Below are 19,187 nucleotides of genomic sequence, written 5' to 3'. Positions count from 1 at the left end.
TGCGAAGTTTCTGTTTTGGACTCAGTATATGTTTGTGGATGGATGAACCCAAGAATATCCTGACTTCAGTCTACAGAGGTATTTTGGAGCACATTTTTCAGACACAAAAATACATTGTGGTATAGACGTAAGAAGGTAAAAATGTACTGGGCTCTGATCAGACATGATTGCACTTATCAACAATAACACATAATATATCCTTAACAGACTCAACTGAAGAACACTCAGATATGTGATAATGATAGTGATGATAATAATAGTTCACTTATATGGCGCCTAGTATCCATCTGACTAGTTGCTCACTGGACGCTGTAATCAGAATCTGATTGCAAGTAAGTCCTGATGAGCTGTTTTGTACACAATGTCCACCATGAACATGTCCGTAAGGTGGTTTCTGTATGAATACACGATCTCCGCGTTGATGGCTTTGAAAAGATCTCTGTGGGAGAGACGCACCTTCATGCTTGGTCTGTCATATCTCGCTGTTCCATCCTTCACTTGTAGGTTGTCCATTATTAGGTGGTTGCTGTGTGATGCTTCATTCAAGATGGAGGTGTTGAGGGTCCATGTAGATCAAGACGTTTGCTATCTCTTCATTCTGGCGTAGAACTTGGGGAATCATCCTTGATACATAATGTTAATTGTAGGCACATAGAGAGGTTTCAAGATCGGGAGTAAGCTAAAAGTTACTCCATCCAGATTTTAACACCAGTTGTCAACGATTAGATTACGTCGATGGGGATTAGCTCATAACTAAGATGAACAACATGCTGAAGGAAACGAATGAATACGTTGACGAAGACGAAGGTATAGTTTAGTTCGAACTTCTCTAGTTGGTTCCACAAGACATGACAAACAAGTATACATGAATGCGGTGAGCGGACATCCAGCTCAACCCAGGGCCTTTCCCGCCAGTGGCATAATCCTGCTTGCGGTCGTCCCTACAAAGACAGTCGGAATACACTCTGTGGTAGTGATTAAGATTAAGACCGCAGATTGAATAATAATAACAAAATGTATCATGGCCTGACTACATAGTTTTTGGTCTTTCGAAATATTTGGACATGGCTGTCTTGAAGTAGACACTATAACAAAGAGAAGGCATCGGGGCGAGGGTAGATGCTGCTTTCTCTTTCATTTTATCAAGGCTTTCCTTCACAAGTGAACAATTATCAAATGTTAAATATGCAAATCATGGCTCGGATCAAATATATTTATTTTCCATTTTATAGTTTTCTTTTTAATATATTGATATTAGGCATTGACAAAATGCTTACGTTTATGCCTACTTAGACATTGGGATGATTATGGTCACCTTTTACCTTCGTCACTGTGTTATTGACGGTTGACGCAGTGGAGTTACAGTTCTTCTCTGTTCACCTCCACGACATCCGATCTCGCGTCTTCTTATTTACACGGTACATAAAACTACCAGCACACAGGTATCTGCCGCCACGAGATGTATCGCAAATCGTTGATTCAAATGTGTCATTTGCCATTTCGAAACTGAATGCAATCTGCCTGTGTTCATCATTGTAAAATGACTCATATGATAACCCTGATGATACTGATGACATTAGTGACATTTTATGTGAACGACGTGGGTGAACTATGTTCATGCCTTCACGGCACAGGTGGTTTTGGATTTCTAATCAAAACACAAATCCTACAATATTTCACTGTTTCAGTACTGGATGACAGCACAGGAGATATCCTCTGGGTAAAACTTAGCTAAATACAAAATACTGTTTATCCATTATCTCCGGAACTATTGTACGTACAGAGTTGAGATTTTGCACACAACATCCCCTTGACTGTGCCTATTTATGCCGTAAAAATCAAGTCATTCGGATTTTAACTTGTGTTGCTATGGCAGCCGTGGAAAACGAAAGGCCTAAATCCAAGATGGCGGTTAAACGGCTAGGGATATCGAATTTTGACCCTGCCCACCAATGATCGGCATCTTATGACCAAGACACATGCCAAATATGGAGGCAGTTGGGTGAATGGTAATGGAGGTACATGCTGTGTTATGCCATTTGGGATCCAATATGACCGCCAAAGGACGCATCTTTTCATACGCATCTAAGAACACGAAACGTAAAGCATCTTCGCCTCATGCATACAGTCACTCGGCACTCTTCCGCCCTAAATTGAAACAGGGCGTTATACCCGGCCTATCACACCGCTTGAAGCCAGACACTGTCCCTTAATTATGTATCGACACAACAGAAGATGAAACACTTTCTCATTGACTGCCCAATGTACAAGGACATCAGGTGTGAACTTTCAAAGAATTGTTTAGATTGTATTTCTACAAATCTCACACCAACAGAAAAATCTAATTCGTTAATGCTGTGTAAATACCAGTATAACTTAGCAGATGGTATTTCCAAGATGTTTACAAGAAGAAACCTCCACATTTAGCTTCTCCTATTTCGTACTAAAATTATTGTAAAAAACATGTAAGATTAACTTTTACAAAGTTTTTTTTTTATTATTGTATTATTTTCTGGCATTATATTTATTTTTTTATGTTGTATATAAAGTAAGATCCATTTCCTTAAAGGGTTTCTCTTCATTCGTTCAGGGTTTTTAAATCGTGGAATATGTGTTATTTTAAAGTATGGCTAATTTAGACTCCAACCGCCATTGATTGAAGGGTCATGTAAATCCAGCTAGGGCCCATGCAGGTAACAAAGGTACTGTAGGTCCCCATGGATCCTGATTTCCCTTCAGGTGCAAGTTATCTGTAGCCAATTTTTATTTTGTACTGTATGTAGTGATCGATTTAATCTTACGATAATGTACTAGAGTACGATATATTTGTGTTACCTTAGTATTTTTACTGTCCTTCAATGACAGGTTTTCATGTTAACTTTTTAAACCTTATGAAAATATGCGTCTGAAAAAAACCCCAAAAAGCCACGGCATCCAGGGGGTTAAGGACTTTGAGGCAAACTTTAGCAGATTCCAAGGTCCCTGCGTGCGTCGTCAAAGTCGCGCCATCCGCTCCTGTTAGTATAGAACGGACCGAAGCGCAAGCGCTCTAAGATATGAAAACCAGTCTGATGCAGCGATTTCCAAGGGACATCACTCCAGCAGCTTATTTTGCCCTGAGCACGAACGGATTGCTTCATATTTTGTATCGTAAGGAGTTCGCAGCACTTTAATTATATGCATATTTTATAGGATCTTAAACCACGTTAGTGCACTGCGAACAGCGTCATCAAAGCACTTGATAAGCGCAGGTTATCGATGTTGGTTCAGCTAAACAGACTTGGGTATCAGTCACAGATCCTTGACTTAAGGTCACCATTCGGCACGGAGTCTCAATACACTCCAGTTTTCAGTGCACCTTAAATGAAATGTTTATGTTTGTCCAATGTGGTAAATACTTAGATGTGAAATGCTGTCATTTATTTTCCTTATAGATTCTAAGGCAAAGTTGATTACTGTAAACTTTCATTTTGCATAGATAATTTGGCTGATAGATTTGTAGTTTTCAACAACATGTTTAACTGATTTGTGTTTTTTTTGTGTAGTGTGCTAAGTCACAGTCCTCGTAATCACAATCTGATACAACATCTTGAGGGGGAACGGTGTCAGCACAGTCTGCACATTAATTGTACCTACAATTTAAAGGTCACATGCAACCAAAAAATCAAACATAATTAAAACACATATATCACTTATTCATGTCATATAATATACACTGCTCCTTTTAAAAAAACAGATAAACACAATTATAAGCGTACAATCGCGATTCAAAAGTGCAATATTTTGTACTTGTGCTTACTTCCCCCGAAACGAAGCCCTCGGGAGACCGAACCCAGCCATGGCGGGTGGATATGCACTCAAGTGAAACGACGGCTTCCGATTGGCTGTTTCATTTGCTGATATGCTAGGTTTCATTGTGTGTACAGAAAGATGATCTGTTTGATGGGCATTTTAGAAGTATAGCCAGTCACCAGAAAGTAAAATTCTTTATGGATAACAACTTCTTTTAGTGTACTTGATCCGTCGTTTCAGTATGGATTCATATACAATTGTCAAACAAAATCATATACACTAAAAGAAGTTGTTATCCATGAAGAATGTATATAGAGATGTTGGGTTTGGAAAATACATATTCTCTGAATTTGCGCTCTATCCAATAAAAAAATCATGTCAGTAGAGATAGTAAACTACTGCGCGGCTGGAATCTGTCATTCGTCCAAGTACAAGGCAGGACTTGAAACTGACAAGAGTTTGCACCAGTTTCTGTCAGATCCAGTCATCCGAAAAAAATGGATGTAGTTTGTTTGCAACCCACAGACATAAAACATGTCATGTGTATCACACGTGCCTAATTACATAATGTGGCAGACACGGGACTCGGGTGCACGAGTCATAAATCAACTTATTTTCTTTATGTTGTATAGTCTGATAGGTGTTAAGTTCAAATCGCACGTGGTCAATGACTAAAGCTGTGTATTGCATGTTGTCTTTAGCAGACAGACAGACATATAGGTGTGAATAAACCAGACACTGAGCTTTCTCTGTGACAGAGACTGCTCACCACAATCAACATGTTTTTTTTACGTAACGAGCAGATTATTTACTTGTTTGTGTACACAACCAAGATTAGACTACTGCTCACGACCTCAGTATGCATACTGTTTCAAGCTCCGCGAATCTATTCACTGCGCATGCGTTATGGACGCAGCGCAGCACAGCTGTTGAAACCAGTTTTCCCCCCAGCGCTGGGGGGAATTTAGTGAAACGTTTGAACTCCGATTTCGCGGGCTTTTTTTTTCATCGCGTTTTTTTCAACTTTATAGATTGAATTGGCAATTTTTATTATTCGTTTCGGTAATTGCATACCAAAAGGTACCAGAATCTGCAAAGTTGTGTTTTACGTTGCATGTGACCTTTAACTGAAGGTCAACAAATATCACCAAATATACTGTGCCATGATGCTCAAAGGAGTAGTTAATGCAGAAACAGCATGTAAATTGCGTTCTGAAATGGAAGTGTTGAGGTGTACTTCAGTGAATAAAAATCTGGATACAGAAGTACTGGCTAGCGACCAGCTATCGCTGCATACCAGTTATCACCAAAACCTGGCTGTAGCGCTTGCTCAGAGAGCTTCACTTGTACTTCAGTATTATTTCACACATTGATACATCACAAAAGCAATAGGCTATGAGAGTTAGAATCACTGTAAGTATTTTACACTGTAGACAAAATATGAATCCCTTCAGAAGACTAGACCCAAACAAGCTGGGGGGGATGTCACGTGAACATTAGTAAGTTGACATAAATTTAATAAATCTTGAGAACTGAATGAGTCATTCTGGCTGTGTTGTGAATCTATGACATTAAGACCCGTGAAGGTCCCGGGGTAGAATGGGTCTTCAGCAACCGATGCTTGCCATAACAGGCGACTATGCTTGTCGTAAGAGGCAACTAACGGGATCGGGTAGTCAGGCTTGCTGACTTCGTTGACACATGTCATTGGTTCACAGTTGCGCAGATCGATGTTCATGTTGTTGATCACCGGATTGTCTGGTCCAGACTCGATTATTTGCAGACAGCCGCCATATAGCTGGAATGTTGCTGAGTGCGGCGTAAAACTAAACTCACTCACTCACTCACTCACTTACTCACTCATAATGTCAACATACAATCACTGAACTTTGAATTTGCCTAAATTTCCATCTCCGTTTTATGGGCTTGACAGATGCCATTCATACGATACTGACAAAATATAACTGTCAGTTTTCACCTTTGTCTTTACTTTTTTCCCAGAGAAAACAAACATTACCAAAATTGGAAAAAAACAATTAAAAATTCAACTTTGATAAGTTCAACTACACGGCAATAGCTCCATATTCCTGACAGCTTATATCAGCATCTGTCAACATTCACAGTGAGAACGAGTTTTGTTCTTTTTGCACACACACACACCACACACACACTCTTTCTCTGTCGCACACACACACTAAAATCTATCATTGTTCATAAGTCCATTATTGAAAAGTATCTACCAAACATCTAAAACACTAACGCAACATAATTTCTACTGTAATTGCATTGCAACTGGTGGACAATTTGACTGTGAATGATGCTTTTCATTCATAAACCTTGGTAGATATGTGTGGCAGACCCCAGAGCGTTGCCTTTTGGTATTTACAGATTTTTATTTATTTTTTTTGTCAGTTTCCATGGAAACATTTCAGACTTAGTCTCAAAATGGAGGGATGGGCTTCGTTTCCGGAGCAGAACTCAAAAACCGTTCAATATTCTTCTGCAAAACTTGGCAGATATGTCAATTGGAACCTAAAGTGGTGCCATTTGCTATGTACAGGTTTTTGCATCATTTTCTGATGACTCTTGTAATTAATGTTTTCTTTATCTAGAAAAATAACAAGTCTGGACTGAAGAAATCAACTCATTTGCATTAAGACCTGAGAGGCAGCATCAAGACAAAATGGGCATTTTGCTGGGCAAAACCATGGACGAGAATTTGAAGAAGCAGCAGGATTTCATGTTGAAAACATCAGTGATTCAGGTGATGTCAGTGTCAAAAATACATCGATATAGTTTACGGATGGATGATGCAGGGGGTATGGTGTTGTCCATCTTGTTTTATCTAATATGATGACTCTGGGTGTTAAGATCTTAGAACAACTCCAAAGAAGGTAATATCAGGGTAATTTTCAAAATAACTTATCAATTTCGAGACTTCTGAAGTAATGAGTGATCAAAGCATATGAACATAATTCCACTGGAAACCTTACTTATATTACATCAGAGCCTACACAATATGTTACCACGTAAGTAAATCTTTAAATACTCCTCTCTAATGTCAGTTGTCTGATAATTCATATGAAAGATATATTGCCAACAAAGAACAAGGCTACTAATCTATTTGGAATCTAACCACTTTTGTGTTATATAATTTACACTACCATTGGGTAACATCTAATTACGGTATCAGGCTAACTGCCCCCTGACTATCTGCCCCTCATCCATTGTGCCCCCCAGACAGCTGCCCCCCGGGTTAATAACCCCACAGACAACTGCCCCCCACCCATCATAACAAAACACACAAACTAAAGGTTAAATGTTATGATGCTATTTTTATTTTTAGCACTATATAATACCACAACACATCATCTTTAGGTTCAATACTAGTATCAATTCATTTAAAAGGACAGATTGTGGGATATGGCTCTTAAAAATTCCAAAATGTGCATGGAGTCATATACCTCAACAACAACACAACAAGCTGGGAGGCGGAAGCTTCATCTATGGCTGTTACACTCTGTGTGAGAATCTGTCGGGGGGGGTTCTAAAGTGTCAATTGCCTTACGTTTAATGTCATTTCTTACTTTAGCCACTACTTCCCCGTCTTTAACGTTAACCTTAGCCTTACGTATATAGGGCTATCAATTACTTGTATTAGTTGGTGTGTTGTTATTATGGGGGGCACTTGTCCCAGGGGGCAGTTGTCCAGGGGGCACAATGGATGGGGGGCAGATAGCCAGGGGGCAGTTGGCGTGGGGCACTTGTCCGGGGGGCAGTTAGCCTAGCCCCTAATTACAATGAAATTTTCTGTCATGTATGAACAGTTATTGATAGACATGCAGACACAAAGCAAAGTGTGTGCACATACTGGGTAACTCCCAAATCTAATGCTGAAAACCTTTGCAGTCTAACACAAGAACAGAAGTTTATTGTCTTTTGAGGCCAAGAATACAGTTTGGGATGTACAACTGTTAAATAACATTTGCAGAACACAATTATCTTAACTATATGTGCTTTAATACACAATACCATTGAGAATGCTCAAATGCAACACATATTCTATTTGGAACCATGCCCTCTTAGCAAGTTACAGACTCCCACACCCCTGCTTGGACCCAAACCTACACCCTCAGGGCACAGGCAAACTGTAGCGCAAATGCGATGCGAAGCACAGAGGAAATGATAAGTTTTATTACGTGCGAGCAAAGTGAGCAAATGTTGGCAATGTACGTTCCTTGCTTCGGTTTGAAAAATATTTGTCATGGCAAAATAAAATATTGCCACCATCAAAGGTATACACCCATTTCTTCACTGGGGTGTGCTCTCACATTTCCAACCCCATATTATGAATTACTCATGTGAAATATTTTTTATCCAACATTGTAAGCGCATTCAGACCGTTCTTTGCCTCCTTTACCCCTTCCAGCGTCCGGCTCAACGGAGTGAAGGAACAGGAGGGTACTATTTCATATGGAATACTTACAGTTACCTCCTCTGGTTCATTCGCCAAAAATGCCAGACGTTTTTTATGTAAAATAATGCTACGAAAATTTTAACAATAGTGACGACAGATAAGACAAACTCCAACAGGTTCATGATAAAATAGGTAACATGGCATTTCATTTTTATTTTTGGTTATTCTTGTTCCATCGCTCCGCTCAACTTGAAGCTGGCAGGGGTAATGGAGGCAAAAAATGATCGGAATACCACAAGAGGCGCTTAAAATGTTGAATAAGACATATTTCCCATGAGTAATTAATAAATATGGGGATAGAAATCTGACAGCACAACCAAGTGAGGAAATGGGACTGTACCTTTGATGGTGGCGATGTTTTATTTTGACATGAAAAATGTTTTTTTGATCCGAAGCGAGGAAAGTACATTGCCAATCGTTGCTCACTTCGCTCGCATATAACAAGACATGTCATATTCTGTATGCTGCACAACCCCATTTGCGCTACAGCTTGCCGGTTCTCAGAGCCAGGCACCCTTAGGGTGTGGGTTCTAATCTTGGAGGGGACCCAGCACAACAAAAGCACCACAGTCCACACCCAGCCAAGAGAATCCAATCCCAAACACAGCATATTTTACTTTATAATCTTGATTTGAATATTTTGCACAGGTAGGTAACTAAGGAGAGCAACAGATTACTGTCTGTTATTGATTACAAGGTAATGAAGTGTGGAGTATATTGATGGCTATAGTCATACATGGGTAGGTATTGTTCCCGAATGTGTGTGTAATATGGACCTATAAACCAAACATGATATTTGTCTCCTGTAGAAATCAGCAAAGTTACAGTTGTGAATGTTTGTGCTATGTAACTTAATTATTTGAACTGCATCTGAAGTTAGTCAAAGCCCTGCTTAATTGTACAGATAGTCGACGCTCTGTCTGTCTGTCCATCCATAATCATTTTGTTTGCGGAGCATAAAACAAAAAACCATCCAGTACTTTTAGACCAAAATTAAAAGATGTAATAATCTCAACCTATGGTTGTGAGTTTTGCTGTTTACAGGTTTTTTGCATCTTTATTTTTTTTGTTTTTCCATGGAACATTTTGGTCTTAGTCTAATGGTGGGGTGGGCTTCGTTTCTGGAGCAGAACTCAAAAACCGTTCAATATATTTCTGCAAAACCTGGTAGATATATCAATCAGAACCTAGAGTGGTGCCTTTTGATACTTACAGATTTTTGTGGTTTATTATTTTCTCGGTTTCCATGGAAACTGTTTTGGACTTAGTCTCAACATGGAGGGATGGGCTTCATTTCTGAAGAAGACCTCAAAAACCGTTCAATATTTTTCTGCAAAACCTGGTAGATATATCAATCAGAACCTAGAGTGGTTCTGAGGAGCAGAACTCAAAAACTTTTTAGTATCTTTCAGTAAAACTTGGAGGATGTGTGAGGCAGACCCTAAAGGGGTGCCTTTTGCTATTTACAGATTTTTTTCATTTATCATTTTCCAGGGCAACGTTTCTGACTTAGTTTCAAAATGGACTGATGGGCTTTGTTTCTGGAGCACAGCTCGAAACCTATTTAATATCTTTAAACAAAACTTGGCAGATATGTGAGGCAGATCCCAAAGTGGTGTCTTTTGCTATTTGCAGGTTTTTGTGATTTATCATTTTCTGGGTTTCCATGGAAACGATTCAGACTTTGTCTCAAAATGGAGGGATGGGCTTCGTTTCCGGAGCAGAACTCAAATACTATTTAATATATTTTTCCTTATCCAGACTCATGCTCAGTTGCTTATCTCCTCTTCCTGGTGATGGTAGTGGAACATTTGAAATCCCTTGAAGTTCCCATTCTAAAAGAAGAGGACGTAAAATTCACACTCAGCCATATATTACCTCCCCTCTTATGCACATGGTCAGCTGATCGGCCATGATGCTTCACTCTCTCCCTGTTGCCCGACGAGGGCAGCTGGAGGCACCCGGGTTCCGTATACGGTGATAAGTCTTTCATGCTTTTGGTTTTTGTAACTAAATTTGTGTTGTATGCATTTTTTGGCTTGTATATATATATTGTTATTATATAAATTTGTGATTGTTGTGCCTTTTTGTAACACATATTTAATCAACTGAGACTTAGTCTCAGTTGATGAAATCGTGTTTTCAGTGCAGGTTACGGCTGTCGGCGATTGACCCACATTTACTTTGCCGGCATGTAAATCTTTATGTTCTGCTCAAACTCGTTGTGAATTTTGTATTAATTTGTCTGAAGCAGAATTCTTAATATATTTTTGGTCTGTTCACAGACGTGCTAGAGATAAGCAACGCGGCCCATTTACAAGGAAGTACAGGTTAGGCTCCCTGTCTTTGACATCCACTCGATCGATATTGTACGTTCTCATAGACCAGATCGGATCTGTATCTGCACGTTTATGGGTGTCTCCCTCATATTCATCTGGTTGATATAAATATCTAACAATCGCGCGATCTGGATTTTTTTTTTTTTTCCCCATGGGGGGTCCTGCGGACGGCCTAGAGAGTGCCTGGGGGTCTAACCATTCTCTGTTGCGGCCGGCTGTCTGCAGTTCACGTGAAAATTGGTGTGAAAACAAACGTTTGGCTAAGGAGCGATTGAATCTCTTGACTATAGCTTGACTTCGATGTTCACCAGCCGCACCCCTCCTTATCTCTGCATTGTGTTTGGATAACAGTTGTGATGCGGCACGCATGTATTTTCTACCGGGGTTGACTTGCAACTCGGAAGGCCACGTCAGTGTACTGTGTTTATATAAATGTTCGAAACCATGTGCTACTTGTGTCGCGTCCTTGGATTTTAAGGGTTCGGCTTCCTTGTAGCGACTGGCTACATCTACAATGGTCAGGGCGTACTTATAGGTCTTACCTCTGACCCTATCATGTTGAAGAAACAACAGGTCGGCTTGGTGAACTTGATTAGGGATATGAATACCGAATTTTCTCCTAGGTATATATCTCAGTGGTGGGAAGTATACTTGCCATATAGCTTGTTTTTTAACCAGACTTTAGCCTTTTCTTCCGAAATGCGTACGGCTTTAGCTAATTTTTTTATAGCATTTGCCCCTTTCCAGTATCCCCGTGGGCTGTAGTAAACTTTCTCCATTATATTTCTATTACTTAATATCTAGTAGGGGGGTCCTGCGGACAGCTGACTGCAAGTCACCCCCACCGATTAAGGAGTGGCCGTAGGCATAGGTATTGACACCATCCTGGGATATCCAACATTTTGTGTCCAGCTGTGATAGAGATGTCTTGTTTAATGTCAATCCGAAAATCTTATGCCCATCACTATGAAGTGTGTTCATCTGGTGCTTGAATGTTTCTTTCTCGAATAGGGCCTGTTTGTATAGGGTATGCTTGATGTGCCGTTTCACCACATTCTTCTTCACACCCTTAGCCTTTCTTATTTCAGCGTCGTCTGCTTTCTTGATAGAAAAACATCTTAGGGCTCAACCCCACTTATTCAGCAATTGGTGTGCCAGCACATTCGTCTTTCATCTTGCCTATGACTTTCTTATTGTCTTGGCTGTGCATAGGGTGGTATCTCGGGTAGTCACATGGTGTCATACATGTGTATATTGTTTTTCATATCCTCATACACATACACAGTTTGAATTTCCATCAGCAGTGAGTCAGTATCCGTATACAACACCTCACACATGGGGGATCCTGCGGATAGCTGACTGCAAGTCCCCCTATCCGGATATTGTTTCTTTAGCTTGTTATAGTAGAAGTCATACATCAGGTGTTTGGAAAGGTCTAGAATGCTCATGCTGACATAGACCGGTCGATTAAGTTTAATGTGGCTCTTTTTCATATGTATAGCCGCCAGGTCATCACCGAATATAGTACTTCTATTATACGCAGAGCTTGCTATCAGCTTCCTAAGCTTGTCTTCCTCGTTCGACCTGACTAGCTTCACACTGACACGTTTTCGTAAATTCTCCATCGTTTTACAGAGTTGTTCATGAGTTTGTACACATTTTTCTCAAAGTCGTTAGTGGCCAGCTTTCTCAAGTCCGTGTTCATCCTGATATAGGGTTCCATCCATGGGTTTTGATTGAACTCAAGTATTCTATGTACTTTAGTCAGCTTCATACCCAGTGATAGATACAGCTGTAAATTACGATAGTGAACTATATACTTTGTTTTATTCATCAAATTTGGTACGAATTTTTCAATGGGGGGCCCATTATTTATCAGACAACTTGTCCCCCTCTTGTTTCAAGTGGATCGTTCTGTGGGGCGTTCCCAAGTATGCAAATTGGGGTCATTTGTCAGGTCATGGATCATCTTATAATGTGTTTACCAGTATTAAAGTTAGTAATTCAGCCTTTTTCATACGAGAGTAATCCCGCAAACCAAGGCCCCTCGCCCTCAATCTTAATTCATGTACTGTAGGCATATTGCAGGATTCATACCTTATGTAAATCATTTCTCTAATAGGTTGACAGCCGACGTCACCGTGCACTGATGTGACCCAGTTATCAATCGATTTGCCATTTAGACATTTGAGTAGTAAAGGTAATAGGTCGGCTCACTGTGGATGTTGCCTCCACTGTGAGCTTGTGTGAAAGGGAGACGAGTTGTGTCATTTTGGGTTTAGTGTTTGAAATGGGGATCTAGATCTATGTTATTGATATTAAATACTTATTTGTTTTGAACTGGTCTCGTGCCACTATTACTTATACTACTCATGCACATAAACCTTAAGCTTGGATTGTTGATGATGGTCACCGACTGACGCACGGCTTTGAACCAAAGGGCTTCCTCAGTCGTCGGAAAGGGCTAAGTTTGTTTCTGTTTTGTGATATCACATATAAATTGAAGGTGCACTTTTATATCTTTATTATAACAGAACCATGGCCGAAAATGGTTATGATGATATTCCAACAGACAGTTTGGGTGGTGTTTTAGTGATGTGGACATGTCGTTCTTGGAAGGAAACTTGGGCGATAATCTGCCAAAACCAACTGTCAGTGCTTATTACAATGCCCTAAGGCAAAAAGAAAATCATATCCCCTTTATCGTGATTATTGCAAGTTTGAACACAATCATAAAGGATACTGCTTGTTAAAGAGGCTCAGGACATTAATCTCATTCACTCGTGTATGAGAAAACTTCTCGCTTTGTCAGAAGTTGCAGTGGTGCCAACTTTATCCGAGACAAAGTAAATATAACCAGCAAGTGACCAAAAAATAATCGGAAAATTCGAGAAGACTTTTTGAGAAGTGAAAACCGAGCTTGATGCCTTGGCAGGTGCAGTCTGTCAAGATGATTTGAGAGATGTACTCAATACACTCAAGACGTCTCGAATGATATCCAGAAACTTTTGGCCACCTAGAGGAAGGAACCCTTGCCCTATTTCGAATTTACCTTTCGGGAACTTCATTCAAGGACAGCACGGGCAAACAGCAAAAGTGATGTCAGAATTGGCGAGATTGGCCAGCAAAGCCACTGAAGCCGTGCCTGGCATTTTTGGCAGCATTGTGTCCTGGTTATTAGGCTTCTTATCGAAAACGGTCACGTGGCAGGGTCAAAACTTGTGGGCGGTCATCAATGTGGCCAGCTGACCTCCAGTATTTTTATCCATATGAGGCACAACCCATTGCAATCCTGCCGACCACAAGCGCCTTGGCACTGATTGTTTGCCTGCACGTTTGGAAGATGAGGCTGAGGCTGCTGCTGTTGTGGATGTACGACTTCCAGTGTTGGGGTGGCATCATGATCTCTATTTCACGGTAGTCATGGGTGGTGCAACCTGACTCACATTGATATTGGGGTTGATGCCTAACTTCTGATCACTGGTTGCGATGATGATTTCATTGTTGTAGCCCACTGCTTTATGGATCCTCAGTCACATGATGCTTGGAGCCATGGACAGTCCCATGTTGAACACGTAGTTAATCTTTGACCAGGCGTTTTCCAGCATGGTTGATAGCATTGGATGACCCCTGGCAAATCGCCCGGAGATATGATGGTATCACCGTTGTTGGCCACAAACTGTTTCTGGCAATCTTAAACCGTCACTTTACCCATGATGTCTGAATGCGTTTGCTTGGACACCCAGAAAGGCCCATACTTACATTTTGAATTGAATTGTACAGCCATACGGTAAACGCCTTCGATGAAATGAACATAGATATTTACCAATCATCTTTAAAAATCCCCTTAAAATTCATGCGATCATCTTGCCATTCATTACTCAACAAAGCAAAGTCCTGACATAGCCAGCCTATTTTCAATAAATGATTGCTTTCACAGATTTTGCTCCACCATAGGGAATCCCCAAACCGCAGTTTGTGTCCCCTCTACACCAATCTGGCCTCGGATTGATGTCGATTTCGCCGGAAATCCTTTTGTAAGCACACTGATCGTAAGGATTGTTCGTCAACTCAGCAGATCATGATGAGTGTCATTCAGTGTCACGCTGCATCTGGTCTGGTTTATTATCAACCATCATGGCTGCCCCAGTCGACCTTGGATTAGAAACAGTCGCTGGGGTATCGGGATTGGCAGGAATAGCTCTTAAATTCATTTCATGTCAGTTGCAACATAAAGCCTCTGAAAAAGATGAGATCAGAGTCCTAGCCGAAACCAAACTGAACACGATCAAAGATCGTGTTTCCTCAGTGCTCACAAACAGAAAAATCTGAAAGGAAGAATTCAGTTTGGTGCAAGTCAAACTCTCCAAATAGCCCCGCCTGAAAGAAGATATTCGAACCAAGACTCAGAAAAAAGCCGACATCAGCAAAGGCGAGAAAAACAAGAAAAAGCCAGAAAGCAAATCATTCATGACCAAACACAAAGTTTTCATAAAGGATTACCATTAAACTGTTTTGTTGCGATCAACTTAACATAACGAAGCTGGTTCATTGTTACGTTCAGTGACCATGTTGCCGAAATGTGAAATCCAGACTGCTGTTGCTAGTTGTTAGCAAGCTGTATGGATCCTCCCTTGCAAAAGTTCTCGATGCTAGCTCAACTTGAACTTGCCTTGATACCACTTGCTGGATTACGAGTCCAACACTCTATCATCACACTGTCAGGACAGCTGATAATCTAAATGCAAGTTTAAACGGTCTAGGCTGGCAAGCCAAAACTGGACAGCGAATGATGTCTCCACGCCGCTCAAGGATGAACACAATGGCGCTCGTAATTCAGGAAGCCTTATATGCAAAAATGAATAATCCCAATAGGCTGGGAAGTAACTGAACAGCAGTAGCACTATTTTCACATCATATTATGAACAATCACAAACTGATTACCTCCTTGTTATCAACAGACTGCTAGTTTACAGTAGCATTGGTGAAAATGAGTGTGAAATGGCATGCTTATTTCACCTCAATCCATGTTTGTGAGGGTCCGTAACCTTTGTGTTGGGAGGCTTGTGCACAGACACTTTCAGATCTATATACGAGATAAAGACACTTGGTAATCTTTATCCAAATTATCCTTGCATATAATACAATGCCCAGCAAAAACAAATTAGAACTGAAAAGGTAAATAATCTTGTTTAGAGATGTTTAATTGTACCAAGATGTCTTCACTGGCAAAGTTTTCTCTTCTTTGTTCATTCAAAACAATACAATGTGATTTTCTTAGTAGTGACCAGAAAAAGATTTTGATGAAAATGCTACCTGTAGATAAGCCAACCCCCTTCTACAGGCTGCATGTTTTTGTCTTTAAAATATGGCTAATCTTCATTTGAATTGAATGATTACCTGGTTTAAGATGATATAACTTGAAATTGCCATCACTGAATATGATCGTAAAATATGATATTGACATATTGTGCTGACACCCGGTTTTGAACTCGGAACCCTTCGCTTACTGACTTGGCAGCTTTATCCACTCAGCTTTGAAGGATCGCTGTGAAGAATGTGACTGGTTGTCAGTGTGAACCCTATGTTTTTCGCAAGATAGATAGTGCAGGCAGCGCATGTGCAGGGCATTGAAAAATAATCCCTCTTCCCTTGAGCATTTTCCAGTGGGAAGCAGGCTGACTTTTCAGTAGTGCCTGCAGGTCATGCAATATCCTACTGTAATGTGTGTCTTCAGAGGAATTACATTAGTGAATTGGGTCCTTCTCAAATTCCAGTAGATTTAGTTGCTCCCAAGTTGTTGGCTGGACACAGCCTCAACTAAGTTGTTTTAAACAGCGTTGGTCGCTCGATCATCTCTAAATTGTGACTGCGGGAGCTTTTTTTTGACCAAGCTGCATCCTTTCATCTCATACGAAGTTTACAGTGAAACACCTAACTCAGGAATACCCATCTCCAAGGGTGCTTAGCAGACCATGGAGTTCTGGAGGATGCATCACAAGCATAGTCAATGTGGGTTCCATGATAGGCCTTCCTTGTGTAACGCAGTCAACCTGTAATGGTTGACTTCAGACTGTACATCGTTTGCTGTTTGCTCTAGGGTAATCAGCAATTGGCCATCAGACTGTGACATAAGTACATGACGTGAGAGTAAACAAGTACATAGAGTGCACGGACGTATGGACAAGTGAGGCCTAGGATTTTACTTACATTTTTTTTCACTCAGCAGGTCGAATTGAAGGGAGTACAAGACGTGAGATAGGATAAGTATATAAATATACAATTTTATAGTTAAAAGTTCCTGTATTATTGTCCATTACATTTATTCATTGCCATTTTGTCTATAATGTCATGAACTTGTTTCTTATGTTGTGAATTATGAAGTTTGAATCAATTTGTTCTGTTAAGTTTTAAACTTTGATCTGTTTTGACCAGCATATACTTTCTCTTTAATGTATTTTATTTAGGTTGCCATGTGTTTGTTTTCCCTAATTTAGTTCCTATACAGTAAAAAATGATTTCTGATTAAGTTGCTGTTAAACAGTTCTAACCCTGTGGTGTAAATTTTCTTCCAGACAAGAACAGATTTTTGTGTGCTATTGAGTGTTGGTCCTCCATTTTGTTCCTCCATTTTGTTAATCTTGTTTTATGAATAAACCCAAAAAAAATAAGAGCAATAAAGACCCCAAAATATAAACCTAATCTTAAGTAAAATCAAAGAATGTAACAAAAAGGGAAAGCCTGAAACAAATACTGGTTGTTAATGAAGGTTAAAGAAAATATGAAAATGTGTTCATAAGAGCAGAAATATATGTTGACTGCAGAACCCCAAACACAACCGAAACCAGAAGTACAAAACTTAAGGCTAAAGACCGTCATAAAAATAATATCAATAGAAGTCCTTTACAAAGTCTGCCCAGAGTCCGTCAGAAGCCATTGCATCATGTGTACATGCAGTGTGTGAAACAGAACAGCAATCCAGCCGACTCCTTCGCCTGGATGAAGTCGCCTGGTCTCAAGTGTGAAACTGAGAGCTTCCTTTTTGCTGCTCAGGACCAGTTACTTCCCTCTCCCAATCACCAGAATGTGATTCTTAAGCTACGTTTCCTTTTACACGATTGTTTCGTGCGACGTCTACAACGATACACGATTTGTTCATTTTGCCATCCGACGATATTGGTTGAGCTGTCCGATTCGCCGGATCTGACATAGCAATTATTTCACCTGTCTCAAGACGTCACTCTCCATTGTACAAGCAGAAATTGATTGCAATTCTTGGATTGTATCTCACGGTCAAAAAAAAAAAAGAAGTATTCGCAGAAAAAAAGGAAGAAGTAAAAAAAAAAGTAACGCACCGTTTTTGGGTTCACCCAATTTTTGATGAGAAGAAGAGAGCAGGGGGCGTATCACAATCTGGTACAGGAGCTGAGCCTTGATAACATGAAATTTCATGAATATTTTTGTTCAATGAATTTTTCTACATTCGCCATTACAGAGTTCGAAGCTCATTGTCAAAACTGAAAATTGGAATTTCCTGGATTATTTTTAGCACAGTTGCCCCTTGAAACCTGTACGAAGGGCTCCGTCACACGACCAGATAGCTACATGTAGCAATAGAAAATGCCATCGTACCACGTCGTGCGTCAAAAACACAGAAAAGGATACAGTTACTAATATTTCAACGTGAACGAAATCTGTCGTACAATGTCATACGAAAAAATTGTGCAAAAGAATACGTTACTTTAATCAAAATGTGAACATGAAATGTCATCTTTGCAATGAATTTACAGAGACTGTCCAACACCTTGTCAGTGGATGCTCTTCCTTGGCACAAACAGCATATCTTAAAACATGATAGCATGGTTCACTGCTTTTACGACTGTCTCCGCCATGCCTGTGGCTTTGACCCCAACAACCATCCATGGTTCGAACCTGAACATGTCCAGGGCATCTTGGAAAATGATACTTCTATGGAATAGCCCCATATGGAATAGGCCGATATACAACCTCGGAAAAATTCCTGCCAACAAGCCTGATCTTGTCCTTTTTGATAACGCCAATGAATCTATTTGTATCATTGAATTTCCTGTCCCTTTTGACAGCACTGTGATTGACAAGATTCAGGAAAAACATGATTCTCCACCGGGAGCACAGCCCTTCTGACAATCTGGGTAATTCAGAGGGCTGCAGTGTTGGGGAGCCTTCATATTCTCCGGAAAGTTCTTGGTGGGTTCAACTAGGCAGTATTTCTTGGAAAAAGTCCCATTCGCTGTGATTACACGATACCATTTTAGAAAGAGGTCCAATGCAACATATGTCATATTTGGGATTTCACTTTCTTAGTTAAGTACAAATTCTAGTACTTTTTTGGTTGAGTCCCATATGGGATTTGAACTCGCACCCTCAGAATCATGCAACTGTTGGCCAGCAATTTACACTTTTCAGAGGGGTACACAAAGTACGCAGTCTAGAGTACCAGTTGTCAGACTTTCATTTTTGTGGAAGTCACGGTGGCTAAGCAGGCAAGGCGGTTGACTTTGTGTGCTGGCGATTAGGTGCCTGACTCTAAGGGTGTGAGT

General features: G+C 40.3%; 1 protein-coding gene across 2 annotated transcripts in view; it reads left to right on the top strand.

Annotated features, from left to right (window-relative positions):
- Window positions 1-3,073: 3,073 nt before the first annotated feature.
- The window catches only part of LOC137291213 (plasminogen receptor (KT)-like), a 43,950-nt gene continuing 27,836 nt past the window's right edge, over window positions 3,074-19,187 (top strand). The window contains exons 1-2 of one of the 2 annotated variants that reach the window (XM_067822503.1): window positions 3,074-3,150; window positions 6,405-6,556. In XM_067822503.1, coding sequence (XP_067678604.1) covers window positions 6,476-6,556 — 81 coding nt within the window. In that variant the 5' untranslated portion in view covers window positions 3,074-3,150; window positions 6,405-6,475. Of the gene's footprint in view, window positions 3,151-5,230; window positions 5,292-6,404; window positions 6,557-19,187 lie in introns of those variants that run through there. The other variant, XM_067822504.1, reaches the window with a different exon arrangement.

Source organism: Haliotis asinina, chromosome 7 (genome assembly GCF_037392515.1).
Source record: "Haliotis asinina isolate JCU_RB_2024 chromosome 7, JCU_Hal_asi_v2, whole genome shotgun sequence".
NCBI classification, from domain to species: domain Eukaryota; kingdom Metazoa; phylum Mollusca; class Gastropoda; order Lepetellida; family Haliotidae; genus Haliotis; species Haliotis asinina.
This window is presented reverse-complemented; position numbering and strand designations above follow the sequence as displayed.